Source organism: Littorina saxatilis, linkage group LG12, assembly GCF_037325665.1.
Source record: "Littorina saxatilis isolate snail1 linkage group LG12, US_GU_Lsax_2.0, whole genome shotgun sequence".
Taxonomy (NCBI): Eukaryota; Metazoa; Mollusca; class Gastropoda; order Littorinimorpha; family Littorinidae; genus Littorina; species Littorina saxatilis.
The window spans coordinates 52,480,251-52,496,310 of NC_090256.1; the positions used below are offsets into that span (position 1 = coordinate 52,480,251).

The 16,060-nt window shown below is 38.6% G+C and overlaps 1 protein-coding gene across 2 annotated transcripts; it reads left to right on the plus strand.

Annotated features, from left to right (window-relative positions):
- The first annotated feature begins 215 nt into the window (after positions 1 to 215).
- LOC138982218 (RING finger protein 24-like) lies at positions 216 to 15,277 on the plus strand. Of its 2 annotated transcripts, XR_011460810.1 has the most exons (8): positions 216 to 284; positions 2,509 to 2,592; positions 4,564 to 4,776; positions 5,947 to 5,986; positions 7,201 to 7,239; positions 7,583 to 7,662; positions 9,630 to 10,409; positions 10,908 to 15,277. XR_011460810.1 is itself a non-coding variant. In XM_070355446.1 (7 exons), exons 3-7 carry the CDS (start codon positions 4,586 to 4,588, stop codon positions 9,739 to 9,741), a joined length of 462 nt encoding a protein of 153 aa, XP_070211547.1. In that variant the 5' UTR covers positions 216 to 284; positions 2,509 to 2,592; positions 4,564 to 4,585; the 3' UTR covers positions 9,742 to 15,277. The 2 variants fall into 2 exon arrangements, 1 of the variants encoding a protein (XP_070211547.1); XM_070355446.1 differs by having other exon boundaries at positions 9,630 to 15,277.
- The last annotated feature ends 783 nt before the right edge of the window (positions 15,278 to 16,060 follow it).

Here is a 16,060-nt window from a genome sequence, read left to right on the forward strand (position 1 = left end):
AATGTAAAAAGCCATTTTGACGTCATCAAAATATGTGCTGTAAAAACGACAGACGTCAATGCCGTAAATATAAGAAAAAGCTTGTCCTAATATTTTAAACATTTTGATACTATCTGTTTTACGTAAATAAAGCAATTTGGGGTAAAATTACTTTAAAAATAAAAGTCAAACATATGTATTTTTATGTCGCATTCAACCTTGACCCCGCCTGCATGGCCTTGACAGCAGAAACAAAACATTGGAATGGACCACCTCGTGAGAAGGATTACATAAGCGTATTTGTGGTATGCTATCGAAGGACAACGTTGTTTGCTTCCAGTTCACTTTTGTGTACAGCCACTGAACTATTTAGTTACTTCAGTTGCATATTCATTGATTTATACCGCCATAGAACATGAAAATTAGGGGACGAAATTGCGGTCTCTTATCTAACTGCACGATATGATAAAAGCAGTCTATGGTATTAATTGTTAGCACCTGCCACCACATTGTCCGAGTTCATTGTTGAAGATCACTCGTAAGCGTAGCTAGTGAACTTGTTCTTTTGATTTTCTCGGATGCTTCCGGTTCTTCAATCGCCCCCCTAACCTCACTAACTGATCTCCTTAGAAATAGGAAGAAAGGCTAGGATCCAATAATTCCTACTATAAAAAAAATTTAAAAATTGGGGGGCTGCGCTCTCTCGTTTCCGTTGCGACGATAGCCTAAAAAGGTTCCTGCAATGTATCGATCCTGATGCTGATCCTGATTTTAAAAAATGCGTTTGTGCATGTCTTTTCCCTGGCAGCCTTCGGTTATCCTGCAAACTTTGGCGATTTAGAAATTGTGGTCTCTTATCTAACTGCAGAATATGATATTAACCCTATCAGCCCTGACTGCAGTGCATGCTCAGCAGCCTCTCCAGCCTGGAGGGTTTTGGCACTGTAGTGCAAATCTGATGGGTACTTCACTAAAGCGCTTCTAACTCTGCAACTAATAGTTGTAGACACATACAATGTTGTGTGTTGTATGATAAGTGCATGTTCTTACCTGTTGAGTAGCAGTCAGTACCTTCTGAAGTGTGTAAAGTTCAAAGAAATCCTTCTTCCAAGTCACAAACACAACACCAAAAAGTATGTAAACACACCACTCTGTCACAGTTGTTCCAACAAGTCACAGGATGTTTCTGTCTCACATTTGCATCGAAGCCCGCGCACAGGTCTTGTGCACTCAAATCACCACTTGTTTCACTCGATTGAGACGAAAAAACGTCGCATTCAGCATCATAATCACTGTCATCGTCGAGGAAAATCTCGTCAAGAACCTGCCTCAATGAGTAGCGGCGTTGGTTGCTCATATTTCGCCAAAAAAATGCTCAAAAAACACTCAATCGGACGATTTTCGTTCGCCAAATTGCTCCAAACAAAGAAGAAGGAAGTGGGAACAGATTTACCTCCCCTGCTCGTGACCTGCCTTTATATTTAGATCAGAAACAAGGTCAGAGAAGATGCGTGTCACCGCCCGACAGTTTGTCGGGCACAGGCGTTGAAAGCTGCAAAGGAGCGCCCGACAAACTGTCGGGCGCAGGGCGGAAAGAGTTAAACTAAGCAGTCCAAAGTAAATTATTTGTTAGCACCTGCCACCACACTCCCAGAGTTCATTGTTGTAGATCACTTATTAGCGTAGCTGGTGAACTTTTTCTTTTAATTGAAAACAACGCACTAGCTATACACGAACTCCGAGTGTATACAAGATTCTGCCCCCTGTGTACACTCTGACGCCATTCGACGCCACTTTACGATAGGAACGCAGAGCAGTTGATTATCAGAGAGTACCAAAAACAAAAACAATCTGATGCTGCACGGCCTTTACTGTAATGTAGATTAAATTCTCAGAGTGTACATAAAAGATCAGAGAACCGCATCAACGCTCATTCGACGTCATTTTGCGAAGGATCGCTTCACTTCCGATTCATAGTATCAAAGTATGCTAGGGATTAACACACACAAAAACAAAAACACACACACTAAACTGATGCAACATGGCAATTTATTGTCGGTGTTTGGAGCACACTTAGAGTGCACGTGTATCGATCTAAGAGTGGTTGTATACTATGTGAGTGCCAGCCCTGAATACACTCCAAAAAAGATATAGCGGAAGTCAATACATCAGATTGATTTTCATTGGCTACTTGTGAGGGCGCATTTCATTGGCTTAAGAGTTGTAACAGAGCTTTTCATTGTCGGAGTGTATATATAGTCCTGTGGATCCTGAATACACTGGGAGTGCGAGTAGCCTTTGCCTAAAAACAAATGCGTTTGTGCATGGCTTTTCCCTGGAAGCTTTCGCAAATCATGCAAAAATTGTAATTGGTGCAGCGGTGCTTTTGTCCCTTGCACATGCAAAATCTTTCAGTTTCATGGTCTCTGCATAGGATGCATTATTGGAATACATGATTGTGGTGTCTGTATACTGCAACCAGTGCAACGTCTATATCTTTCCTGCATTTCAATAATCATGTGATTCCAGAGAACTGTGAATGTGAGGAACAAAGCTGACCATTGGAAGTGTGATACCAGGGCGTTATCATTGCAGGAAGAACTGTGCTCTGAGGTAATGAGTGCTTACCTATAGCTGTTGTTAGCGTAAATTAACCTTCATGTAATGTGCCATTAGTATTCATATCCTCTGAGCAAACTATTAAAAAAATAAAAAATATTACTCAACAGGTACTGTAATCCCTTTGTTTGAAGACCTTCCAAAGTGTGAGAAATTTTAGATTGAAAGTAAAGCCATTTTAAGAGAAGGATAACACTTTTACAGAAACTAGCCAGAGAAAATATGAAGAAGAAAACAACCAAGTTCCTGAAATAGGAGTCTTAAACTGGAGGATTTATTCAAAAACAAATAGACTGCTCACACTGCAAAATCCAGAATCCAAAAACAAGGAAGGTTAGTTATGCATTGGGTCGTTCAGTTTATGACAAAACAAGAAATACACTAGTACATGATCGACCCAATGAGCTGTGTAGTGGAAGACAGACAAATAATTATGAGACAAATGACAGAAAAACTTTGCTAGTTATACTTTGGATGTGATCTCTGGCAAAGCATATTTCTTTCAAAGCAACCATGAGAGTAAGTTTTACTTTTATTTGTTTCATAATTTTTTTTGTCCACTATAAAGACTGAACTTGTCAGTGTCTTAATTTTGTCATAAAAAATCAAACGTTTTTTTTAAATTAAATAGGAGGCTTGTAAAGCACAGGTTTCACTATGTAGATTGTAAAACATTTTTGTTTGCTGTCATAACTATTATACACTTCAATGTATTATTTATATACCATGCGTTTTGTGATTCAAAGGTATAGGAACCCATTGAGAATGCGTTGTGCATGGCAACAGCTGTGTACAGATTAGATCACAAGCAAATTTCTCTACCCTAGAATATACTACATTTACAGATGGCAACAGACCGTGCATGGAACGAGACTTTGCCTTTTAATAGAATACAGTACATACTTGAAAAGTCGTGTGCAAGGAAATATTCTTTCAGCTTCTTGTACTGAAAGCTTGCAGAAGCTTTTGCTTTATGCTTCATGCTGCACTATAATTGTCATAATAATTATGCCTTGGAAATACATGCACTGGGTATGTAGAATTTGTGACTTGTTTCTGTTTGTGTGAATGGAGCACTGAGTTAGTACCTCTACTTTTTTAGCTTCTATATATATACGACTTGTGTCTGTGTGTGTGTGTGTGTGTCCGCGATGCACACCCAAGGTTCTCGATGGATCTGTTTCAAATTTGGTGCCCATATTCAGGTACACCCCGGACACAACCGATTTTGGTTTTTCTCTGGATCCATTCCCAGTAACTCTTCCTTATCTTCTCCAGTGTTTTCAGCGTTTATCTCCCTTCCTTCATGTGGCGTCAATCCATATTCCCGTTTCTATTTTTAGAAGGTCACTGTCGACAATGCTCAATCCATATTCCCGTTATACTATTTTTACTCTTCTCCAGTGTTTTGCGCGTTTATCTTCCTTCCTTCGTGCGGTGCGCCGGCAAAGCCGGCGTACACCCGGCTAAGCCGGGTCCCCGGCACAGCCGGGTATTCGGCTCGACTTCTTCCCGGCGAAGCGGGTATTCATCTAGTTCCTAATAATTGCTCAAAACAGGCATTTCTTTTTATATCAAAATCTTATACCAGACATTTTCAGAAAGTGATTAGCAACTTAAATATGAGATAAGTGTTCATCATAAGTTAACGAACAGTATCTGGATTTTGAATTGTTTGTACTTCAAGAACATAAGGTCACTCAGCCTTCTCTTTTGCAGAAATCCAGTTGCATTCATTTTGTTGTCTGTTGTGTGTCCACTTTAAAGGCTGAAAGGTCGAAGTTCTTGTGAATGTTTGGTTTTGTCCTGTATAAAACATGCCAGTAATTCAACCCTTCTTGTTTTTGGATTCTTGGTTTAAACAGTTACAAATAACAATGCCGCATACAATCAATTAAATAATGGAGCACAACAAGCTAAGCTTATCAATGTGCTCTTAACGTGCATGATTCTTCCCTTTTGCAGGTTGGCGGTCTGACCAGTCCTGATGCAAAATGCGACAGCTAGTACAGGTGAGCAGTCCACTGACATGGACGGGAGGACGAGCGGCTGTGGACCCCCCCTTTCCCCAGGCGGACTGACCGCCACCTACATCTCCTTCAACATGTCCCTGCCCCTGATGGGCGTGGGACTGGTCACTCTGCTGCTCAGCCTCTGCTTCTGCTGCTATCTCTGGAAGTGAGTCTGGTTTTGTGTTCTTGTATTGGGTTACCAGCAGTAAGGAACACCTTGTATGTTTTTTTTTTTTTTGGTTTTTTTTTTACCTCAGTTGCATGCAAGGTTGCTTCAACCCATCTTTTTTGCCTCTTTCGTCTTTTTTTTTCTTTTTTTTTTTTTCTTTTTGGGCGGTGAGCATATCCTTCTTCATTGGTCTTTTTTTTTTTTCTTTTTTTTTCTTCAATGAAATTTTAATTTTAATTTTGTTTTCTTTTGCATTACAGGTTACATTTCCATTAAATTACTTTTTAATTCAACAGCAATCTAGCTAAGGACAATGGGGATACACCTTTCGTAGCGCATGTTGTCTCTTATTGGCCCATCAGGTTATAAAAAGTTTATGTGTCATTCTGAAATGACAGAAAAATACATGGGTTGTGGACTACTTCTGCTGCTATCTCTGGAAGTGAGACTCAGGGTTTTAGGTTCTTGTATTGGCCAGGTTACCAGCAGTAATTATAAGGAACACCTTGACTGTTGTCTCTAATTGGTCTGTCAGGTTATAAAAAGTTTCTGTGTCATTCAAAAAGGACCACAAAAAACATGGGTTAATTATGGAATACATGTACATACATGGTTTTGAAAATAAAGCTGATTTAACATCTCTCTCTCTCTCTTTCTTTTAACAATTTTTTTTTACTCACACACACACAAACACACACACACGCACACACATTCAGTTAGGCAACTTCCACGCTTTTTTTGTCTTTTTTTTTCAAGCTGCAGCATGTTATATTCTGAAAGAGAAAATAGGAGAACAAGTAAATGTGACCCTCCACCACGAAATGAGTCGCATGTCACCTTTGCATGATTTTCATATTTTTACATTTTTCTAAAGAGTTTTTTATTTTCTATCCAGTGGTGAAAACCGTTTTAGAAAAGAGCGAAAACTGTTTGAGTTATAAGCCTGTGACTAAGGTGACCCTCACACTGTTACCAGACACTCCCTGGACTTTTATTAAGCCTAGCGCAGAACCGCGCGAGGTGACATGCGACTCATTTCGTGGTGACCTTTAGTAAAAGAGACGTGTAAAGCTGAACTGAATTTTACAATAACATTTAATCATTGTTCACACTTTTTTTCCTACAGCAAATATGACATATCCTCTTACCATCCTCTTCCATTTGCAGGTTAAGAAGGCAGTCAAGTGAGGAACGAGGGTATTGTCAGGTAAGTGGACCCATTGATTAGTTGAAATGAAATGTCCATGCAAGTACATGAATGACAAAAACACTGCAGGACAATCTTATTAATGGTGATTAACAGAGGAAGGTTAAGTGTCTATGATAAAAAAACAAGTCGCGTAAGGCGAAAATACAATATTTAGTCAAGTAGCTGTCGAACTCACAGAATGAAACTGAACGCAATGCCATTTTTCAGCAAGACCGTATACTCGTAGCATCGTCAGTCCACCGCTCATGGCAAAGGCAGTGAAATTGACAAGAAGAGCGGGGTAGTAGTTGCGCTAAGAAGGATAGCACACGTTTCTGTACCTCTCTTTGTTTTAACTTTCTGAGCGTGTTTTTAATCCAAACATATCATATCTATATGTTTTTGGAATCAGGAACCGACAAGGAATAAGATGAAAGTGTTTTTAAATTGATTTCGACAATTTAATTTTGATAATAATTTTTATATATTTAATTTTTAGAGCTTGTTTTTAATCCGAATATAACATATTTATATGTTTTTGGAATCAGCAAATGATGGAAAATAAGATAAACGTAAATTTGGATCGTTTTATAAATTTTTATTTTTTTTTACAATTTTCCGATTTTTAATGACCAAAGTCATTAATTATTTTTTAAGCCACCAAGCTGAAATGCAATACCGAAGTCCGGGCTTCGTCGAAGATTACTTGACCAAAATTTCAACCAATTTGGTTGAAAAATGAGGGCGTGACAGTGCCGCCTCAACTTTCACGAAAAGCCGGATATGACGTCATCAAAGACATTTATAAAAAAAATGAAAAAAACGTTCGGGGATTTCATACCCAGGAACTCTCATGTCAAATTTCATAAAGATCGGTCCAGTAGTTTGGTCTGAATCGCTCTACACACACACACAGACAGACAGACAGACAGACAGACACACGCACATACACCACGACCCTCGTTTGGATTCCCCCTCGATGTTAAAATATTTAGTCAAAACTTGACTAAATATAAAAAAGAGAGACATTGAACTATAATGAGCTTTCATTTAAAAATAAAAAACATCACAAAGGATTTATCCTAATTTCTTTGCTAAAATGAGGTGCTTTTGTCTATACTTGCAGAACTTCTGAGCTTGTCTTTTTGTAAATCAAACATTTTAATTGTTTATTGTTGATTAATTTTTGTCTTAAATTGTATTTTGATTTACTGTGATTTTCTTGTTTCCAGTTGAGTTTCTCTCCACACAGTAAGAAAATGAAAAATGATGTAAGTATGATATTTCTAATAGAGCGTATTTTTATTTTTATTGCATTATTACAATGATTTCAGTCAACTCTTTATGACAATAAAGTGGGGTTTCTTTAAGAGTCAAACTTGTTTCTGCTACTGTGCTAGACATATTTGTTACCTCTCTCCCTCAAAAACATCAGATGGCATCTAAGCTTCATAGTTATAAGAACATGTATAAATACTGTGACCTTCTGTGGCGAGTTTGACAGGGATCGAGTGACCAGGGAGTGTTCTTCCCATCGTGTTCTCCGTCTTAAAACATAGGTAAATAATTCTTGACCATTATAGTTCTTGTTCTGAATGATTGCTTTTGCTTCAGGTATGTCCAGTGTGTTTGGAGGAGTTCCAACGCTCTGAAAAACTTGCGGTCTGTCCTTGTCGTCATGGCTTCCATACAAAGTGAGCATATTTGCTATTGGACAGGGGATGGGTTGTGTGATTGTGTGTGTGTGTGTGTGTGTGTGTGTGTGTGATCTTAAGCGTCTGAATAAATGTCTTTACAATTTTCTTATTCTGTTATTCAGTGTTTGTGTTTGGTTGTTTATCTAGCCATGGGTGAAAGTAGCCCGTCAATTGACTGAAATCCGTCAATCTGAAAATAAGTCTGACGGAAATTCCGTCAATCCGCAATTTTTATTAAAAAAAAAAAAAAAAAAAAAATAATTTTTTATTTTTTGAGTCACTTGAGAAAAAGTGACTCTATGTAATCGGTCAGTGTTAGTCTGTCCGGCCGGCCGGCCGGCCGGCCGTCCGTAGACACCACCTTAACGTTGGACTTTTCTCGGAAACTATCAAAGCGATCGGGCTCATATTTTGTTTAGTCGTGACCTCCAATGACCTCTACACTTTAACGATGGTTTCGTTGACCTTTGACCTTTTTCAAGGTCACAGGTCAGCGTCAAAGGAAAAAGTAGACATTTTATATCTTTGACAAAGTTCATCGGATGTGATTGAAACTTTGTAGGATTATTCTTTACATCAAAGTATTTACATCTGTAGCCTTTTACGAACGTTATCAGAAAAACAAGGGAGATAACTAGCCTTTTCTGTTCGGCAACACACAACTTAACGTTGGGCTTTTCTCGGAAACTATAAAAGTGACCGGGCTCAAATTTTATGTGAACGTGACTCATTGTGTTGTGAATAGCAATTTCTTCCTGTCCATCTGATGCCTCATATAATATTCAGAACTGCGAAAGTGACTCGATCGAGCGTTTGCTCTTCTTGTTTTAATTTTTTTTAAGCGGAACGCGTTTTCGAACTGCTATGCGGTAAACCCCGTAGGTGAGGTTTCTTCGCTTTCGGATTCGCTCTGCATCACGATAAAAAAAAAGTTCTCGCGTTTTGGCAGGCATTACGAAGTGGTGACATGATTTCTGCGACAAAGATGCCGGTTTTGACGGAAAACGCATGGACAGATCTTATTGATGCTGGTCTAGCCAACAAATGGCGATGGGACTGGTTGGAGTTCATGAAACTAAAACTGTGTGTGATAAGTTTGGTGCTTGAAACTCAAGTGCTTTTCCTTGAGAACTTTGCACTATAAGAGATGCTACTGCTTAGTTGCTACTTTGTGCAGTGCTACATCATGCTGTTTGCATGTGTGACATTCTGTTTCATCATTTATTTCAATGCCTGTCTGGCAATGTTTGCTTCTTATAATTAAATATTTTGAACTTTTATTTCAGTTGTTCAGTTGTTCAGTTTCTATTTCATTTAGTAATTGGCTGTTGTCAATGTTAATTGTTATCAATTGTGTCGTTGTGTTGGAAGATGCAAGTGTGAAAAGATACAAAAGAAAAATGATTACTTCTGTGAATTGTTTTGATTTTGTTTACCCTTTTTACCATATCATTAGAATCTGAAGGTATTTTTTTGACCTGCATGATAGTGACAAAAAGTGTATTTTTTTGCCAGGAAAGGCCACAAAATCACAATGTATAATGCAAAAATTCGTTTTCGGCCGGGGGGCGTTGCCCCCCTGGACCCCCTAACGGGCCCCGTACCCCGCCAGGGCCTGGGCGGCCCCTGGACCCCTGCCTCAAAAAATGTTCAGTCAATTTGATTTTCATAGGTTTCACCCATGTCTAGCAGATATTTGCTTTTTTGTTTGTTTGTCATGACAGTTGTTTTCCTTGTTGTTTTGCTGGTGTTGTTTATCACTCAAATCCAAACACAGATATAACTAACCTTATTTGAACTTTTAAATTGACAAAACAAGGCAGGTGTTTCTGACTCAAATCATTCATTAGTGAAGAATCCTGTCTATTTATCACTCTAAAAAAAAATGGCCATAATGATTTACTGAAAAATGAAGCAGCAGCTCTAAACTTTATAATTTATTCATATTGTTTCATCTTCTGCAGATGTCTCCAGCAGTGGTTGGATCAACATAACACCTGTCCCATGTGTAAAGCAAGGGTGTGTTCTCATGCAGGAGAAAGGACAGGATTGATAACAACAACAAGTGCTGTGTGACTCTAGGACAAGATTGAACATGAGTGGTACATCACAAAAGATCAGAATTGATAACAATGGTTACATTACTTCAGGAATGGATTGATAGAAAGTGCTGTGTGACTCTTGAACAGGATTGGTTTAAGCGTGTTTATTCAGTTTCTCATACACACGTTTCAAACAATAACAACATTTAGAACGTTAACAAGCAGATTGCTTATGGACACGTTCTTGAAATGATAATCAATACACATTCCGATAGCAAAACATGGCGAACAAGTGATAGCTTCAACACTTATCTTGATAATCTTGAACAGGATTGATAGCAAGTGCTGTGTGACTCTTAAAAAAGATTGATAATGTGCTGTGTGACTCTTAAACAAGATTGATAACGTGCTGTGTGACTCTTGAACAGGATTGACAACGTGCTGTGTGACTCGATTGACAACGTGCTGTGTGACTCTTGAACAGGATTGACAAGTGCTGTGTGACTCTTGAACAAAATTGATAACAAGTGATGTATGACCCTAGAACAAGATTGATTACAAGACTTGTGTGACTCTAGAACAAGATTGATGACAAGACTTGTGTGACTCTAGAACAGGATTGACACAGTTAATAACAAGTGATGTTCGACTCTAGGACAGAATTGTATATAATATCTGCTATTAGGATCTGAGACAGAATTTGTAACATGCGCTAAATGCTAGGATAGGATTAAAAACAAGTGATGTGTAACTGTATGACAGGTCTTATACCAAGTGCTTTATGCTTCAGGACAGCATCGATAACAAGTGCTGCATGACTCTGAAACATGACTCAGATAACGTGTGTTGCATGACTCCAGGGTAGAACTAATATCAAGTGATGTCATTTCATGATTGCAGGACAGGATTGATGACAAATGTGTTAGAACCCTAAGACAGAATTGATATGACTCCAGGAACAGGATTGATAACAAGCGCAGTTAAAAACTCCACAAACGTTTTGATGGTAAGTGCTTTCAGGATTGCGTGTGATTCAGAATTCTCCTTTCTGTCAACCATGGAAATAGTGAGAATATTCCCCTTGCTGTGATGTGATGTGATGCATGTTATAAATCTCCATTTGATGTGAGGGTCAGTTCTGTGCACATCTGTGACAATACGTTGAAAAACCACTTCTGGCATTTGATCAACGGAAGGGAGGAGCGCATGTAAACAAGTCCTAGGCTGGGTGGAGATGAGATTTAAAGGTCTCAACAGATCCTGCCAGAACTTGATCGTCCTGCAGATGGTTCCAGTCTACGATCGTCCTGGGAAAATAAGAGTTCCTGTGAATGTCTGTTTGTCCAGGAATAGTTTGAAAGCAGCGGCTATTGTTCTTAACACTGTTTTCAGCAATATATGTTGACACAAAATCTTGGAAACGTCTTGCCGTCACTTTGCGTTTGTTTCTCGTAGGTTTGAGGTAAGTATGAGGTGGTATGGCCGGCACCAGCCCCTCCACCACCTTAAACAGGAAGGTCAGGCGCAGCTCCTTTCTGCGCTGTTGAAGTGACTGCAGGTCTAAGTCCATGAGCATGCCAGTGACGCACCCAGGAGTTCTCAATCTGTAGTCGCGCCGGATGAAGCGGGCAGCCTTCCTCTGGATCCTCTCTACTTTGTCAATGTCCGACTGCAGGAAGGGGTCCCAAATAATGGTCCCATATTCCAGTGTAGACCTGACAAGGGAGATGTAGGCGGATTTCCGTGTTGTTGCTGGGCAGTGATAGAGGTTCCGCCTAATAAAGCCTAAGGTGGAGCTGGCTTTTTTTACAGATGTTGTCTATGTGGGTTCCCCACCGGAGGTCAGGCTAGATGGTGATACCAAGGTAGGGGTTAGTTGGGACTCCTTGCAGGATAGTGTCATTTGGTTGGTAAAAAAAAGGATGACTTCTGCTTGATGGAGAGGATGAAGCACTTACTGGCGTTAAAACGCATGGCCCAAACTTCAAGGTTCTTGAGATCTTGCTGGAGGGTGATGTGGTCCTGGTGGGTGCGTATCGTTCTGTATGCAGGCAATACATTTCTGTAAAATACATATATGTTTTAAATGTAATGTCACATGTTTAGGTTGATACACAATTCGATTTCATATGTTTAATATGTAAAGAGCTTGCATATTCTGTTCACAACTTGAACTGTGTAAATAAGGTGCAATTGAGGTTTTCTGAGAACCTTCATGGGAAAACAAGTACTCATCCTAGATTTTGCAGATACAATGGAATGCATTACAGCTCTAAATATCAACATGGCCCTGCAGGTCTCATTAATTACATGCATTTAAAAGGCACATTCAATGGTGAATACCCAGATCACATTTATAGTGTCACGCCTCCATTAGCAAATTTTCTCATGCAACCATTCACTTTGATGAGGGAAAGTGCATGCATTGAGTAATACATGTTTTAGGGAACCTGTGTTTAACACATAACTTAGACACGGACTCGTGTATGTCAGTGTGAGCTTCAGTGGTCAAGTTGAAATTGAATGGCTCTTCGGCAGAGGTGACAGTGTATCTTCAAATTGTTTCGTCCTTCTACAACTTATTCATAGCCAGGCCAGACAGTTAAGAAAAGGTATTGATGACAGCCCATCAGTTCATCGGTTGGGTGTTAAAGCGAGAGAGAGAGAGTCTATTTTGTGTGTGTGTGTGTGTGTGTCAATTTGTCTCAGGCTCAAGTGCTTCAATTCCTTCAGAAAAAGGTGTTACTTGCAGTTTTGTGTGTACATTGTAGCATTATACAATAATCTCTCTGCTGACGTTTTTCTTGTTCGTTTTTTTAATGTAGAACAGTTTTGCTCAGAGTAGCTTTCATTCAAGCTGAAGTGATACCTTGTTTTTTGCTGTAGTTTTGTTTTGTTTTGTTGTTTTTACATTTAGTCAAGTTTTGACATAGACGGGGAATCCAGACGAGGGTCGTGGTGTATGTGTGTGTGTATGTATGTGCATGTGTGTGTGTGTAGAGCGATTCAGAGAAAACTACTGGACCGATCTTCATGAAATTTCACATGAGAGTTCCTATGTTCGATAAATGTCTTTAATGACGTCATATCGCTTTTTGTGAAAGTTGAGGCCGCACTGTCATGTCCTCATTCCTCAAATTGATTGAAATTTTTGTCAAGCAGTCTTTGACAAAGTCCGGACTATATGATTGATTTTGAGCTCCGCAGCGTAAAAATTAGTTAATTTATTTGCTCATTAAAATCGAATTTTCACTAACATATTCACAAATAATTGCATCGTATTCCGCAATTTCTCCTGATTTCAAAAACATATACATATGTCATGTTTACTATAAAAATGTGCTCAGAGCGACAAAAAACAGGTTTAAGTCAGTACTGCGTTCGCGTGCTACACGGAGACGAGCGTGACCTCGGTTTTTTAGTGTGGTTAGTCAAGACTATCTTGATATTGTCTCGGCGATAACGGTTTTTTAGTGTGAATCTGTTACTTTGATGCCGACAGCTTGACTAAATGTTGTTACATCGCTTCACGCGACTTGTTGTTTTTTGTTTGTTTGTTGTTGTTTTTTTGGGGGGAAGGGGTTGCTTTCCTCTTTTGAACATATTGCAAAAGGACATTGGTAAATGTTGGTACATTCTGTATATTCAAAATGTGTTCATTGATGGGCATTTCCTAAACCTACAGTAAGAGTGAACTGTATTTGTTTGATTCTTCTTTGATATTCTTTTTTTTTCTTCTAATTGGGCTCCTATTCGCAAATTGCATCACTAATGCAGATCACAGAATTTACCTCCACGATCAAAGGCAGCATTCAAAGGTGATGATGCATTTCATTATTGGGGGAAGATTTGGTTTTATTAACCTTGACTGCCTCTATGAATAACAATTGTCTGGTAACCTTTATGTTAAAATGTTTGATATTTAATTTACTAGTTTTAAAACATTTTATCCTTAATTCATTGAATGGGAACAGAAAACATCAAAGTGATGTTATTGAGTAATAAAAGCTCAATCATTGTTTGGTGTAGTTTTTAATCAGCCCAAGTAATTAATTAATTCACGCTTAGATCGGATAATAGCCTGTACAAAACAAAAAAATGGAGCTAAAAATATATGTTGTTACCTGTGTTTAATTGTATCTGGCGATACACAGGCTTTGAAAAATGACTTCTGTGATATTTACGGGGAATTTGAGGTGGGTCTGCACATACATGTAATTCAAACCATGACAGACTGCATAGTGTTGCTACTTTGGCTGTGCAGTTTTCATGCACATGTAGACTAGAAACTAAAACTCTTGTTGGGGATGAAATGTATTACTTTACTAACAAAAACAAAAAAATGAATGACACTGCAAAACATTCATGGTACATGTACATAAAATTGTCTTCAAAGTGAACAATAAGTTAATAAATCAAGCTAAGTTCTCGTTTCTCATTGTTTGTCTGTGCACTTTAAGACCGTTGGGTCGATATATTTGGGAATTCCCGCAGTGGGGCACTGCGGTTATGAAATTAAAAGCCCCTCCTGTTTTTGGAACCGCAGGAGCTTTCTAGTTTGCTGTTAGGTAGATTTTTGGTTCCTCTTTCCTGTCATGCTCTCTTTTTCTTCATGAATTCTTTTCTTTTTTCTGCCTTCTTGCTCATTCACCTGTATTTTTTCCAAAAATCTCTTCTCTTGCCGCTTGTCTCGCGATTCATGTATAGTTTAATCTGTTAGTGTTCTGATGTAAGTCCAGCAGTAGATAGGTTAAGCCTATTTTAACATACTGGAAACTGGTAATCTTCCAGTAGGTATTAATTTAGTTTTACTAAAGCCTGCTGGGACACAAGTAATGGGTTAGTGCATTTGTAAACAGGAATCGCTTGACAAGTGGCCCCCTTCATCCCCCCCTTCCTCGTCCTGATATGGCTCTGCGTAGTCGGCTGGACGTTAAGCAACAAATAAACAAACAAACAATATTTGGGAATGTATTGTTTTGTCAATAACAAACGTTCCAACAACCTACCTTTCTTGGTTTTTTTATTCAAAGTGAACAAACAAGAATGCCGTGAATGTTTTGCATTGTCATTCATTAAACTTTTCAAAAATTAAACCCTGTTTTTTTTGGTGGTGTTTTTTGTGTTTTATTTTGTTTGTGTTCCCCCCCCCCCCCCCCCCCCCTACATCCCTGTTAAATGCAGCTTAATGTCTCTGTACAAAGAATGAATTAAGTATGTATGTAATTTAAATGAATTACGTATGTATGTTACTTAATTATCTCAAGGGCAAATTGTTTGAGCACACCTCCTTTCTTTTTCCTCATCTACGTATATTTTTGAAACGCCCAATTGACCTCATAGTATGTTTTATCTCATCAGAAGATGTGTTTTGCCCAGATAAATGCGCATAGGGAAAGAATATTTCAAAAAATACTTTGTCCTTATTTAACAGTGCCAAAAAGACAGCTCATGTGTGCACAGCTCCTTTACTTATTTTCATATGTCAAACAAGTTACAAATAACAAAAAACAAGTCGCAGGAAACAGTATCAAAACATTGAGTCAATCTGTCCGTCTGAAACTAAAACATCAATACTGAAAACCAGCCATCACCGAAACCACATGCTGTTAGGCTTGGCTAATAGCCCAAACCCTAAGACCGAAATGGTCTAAATGTAAAAAGAAATGTCATCTTGCCGTTAATATTTCATGAGGAAAAACATATTCCACTGCTGAATAAACTGTCTTCTTCATTGAAAACAAGCAGGTGCTTCCTTATTTTCAACCAAACTTATCCATGCAGGACTACATGTACTTTCTTATGGGGCCAGATGTGCATTTTGGCACCTTCCTCATATAGCGCAAGTACATTTCCACATCTTTGAAGCGTTTTCCACACAAAAAAAGCCCAATTAAGCTGTTTGCTGTGAGTTTGAGTGTTATATAATGGGGTAATCAAGATTATAATTCTTTGATAGATCTGGTCTCTTTGAGGTGTTAGCCACGTCACAAAATTGTGTTTTGCACTTGTAATGTCAAAGTTTTAGCTACCATTGTTGCTCAGAACAATTATTATGGATTTAGGAAGGCAGAGCATTTGTATTTGAGATGTTGATGTCATTGAGGTGTATCTTGTTTAGTTCTTAAAATGGAGCTTGCTTTCATTACATAGTCACAGTAGAATGCAATAGATGAAGGGCAGTCTATTTTTTTTACTCAAAAACCACCCTTTGTTTCGTTCAGCTCACTCCTTTTGGTTGCTGTTGCTTAAGAATAACTCCACTTTTTAACTGTTTCCGTTCTCACGAAGTGCTCACACCTGCTCAGACTCTGTAAATAATTCAGCAGACTATGTAAAAAAAAACACACATT

Bases quoted from the DNA above. Each gene is read 5' to 3' on its own strand.
- LOC138982218 (XM_070355446.1), top strand. From the start codon at position 4,586: ATGCAAAATGCGACAGCTAGTACAGGTGAGCAGTCCACTGACATGGAC. The intron at 4,777-5,946 runs GTGAGTCTGGTT...TTCCATTTGCAG, and splicing joins TTCTGCTGCTATCTCTGGAA to GTTAAGAAGGCAGTCAAGTG. The intron at 7,240-7,582 runs GTAAGTATGATA...CTTTTGCTTCAG, and splicing joins GTAAGAAAATGAAAAATGAT to GTATGTCCAGTGTGTTTGGA.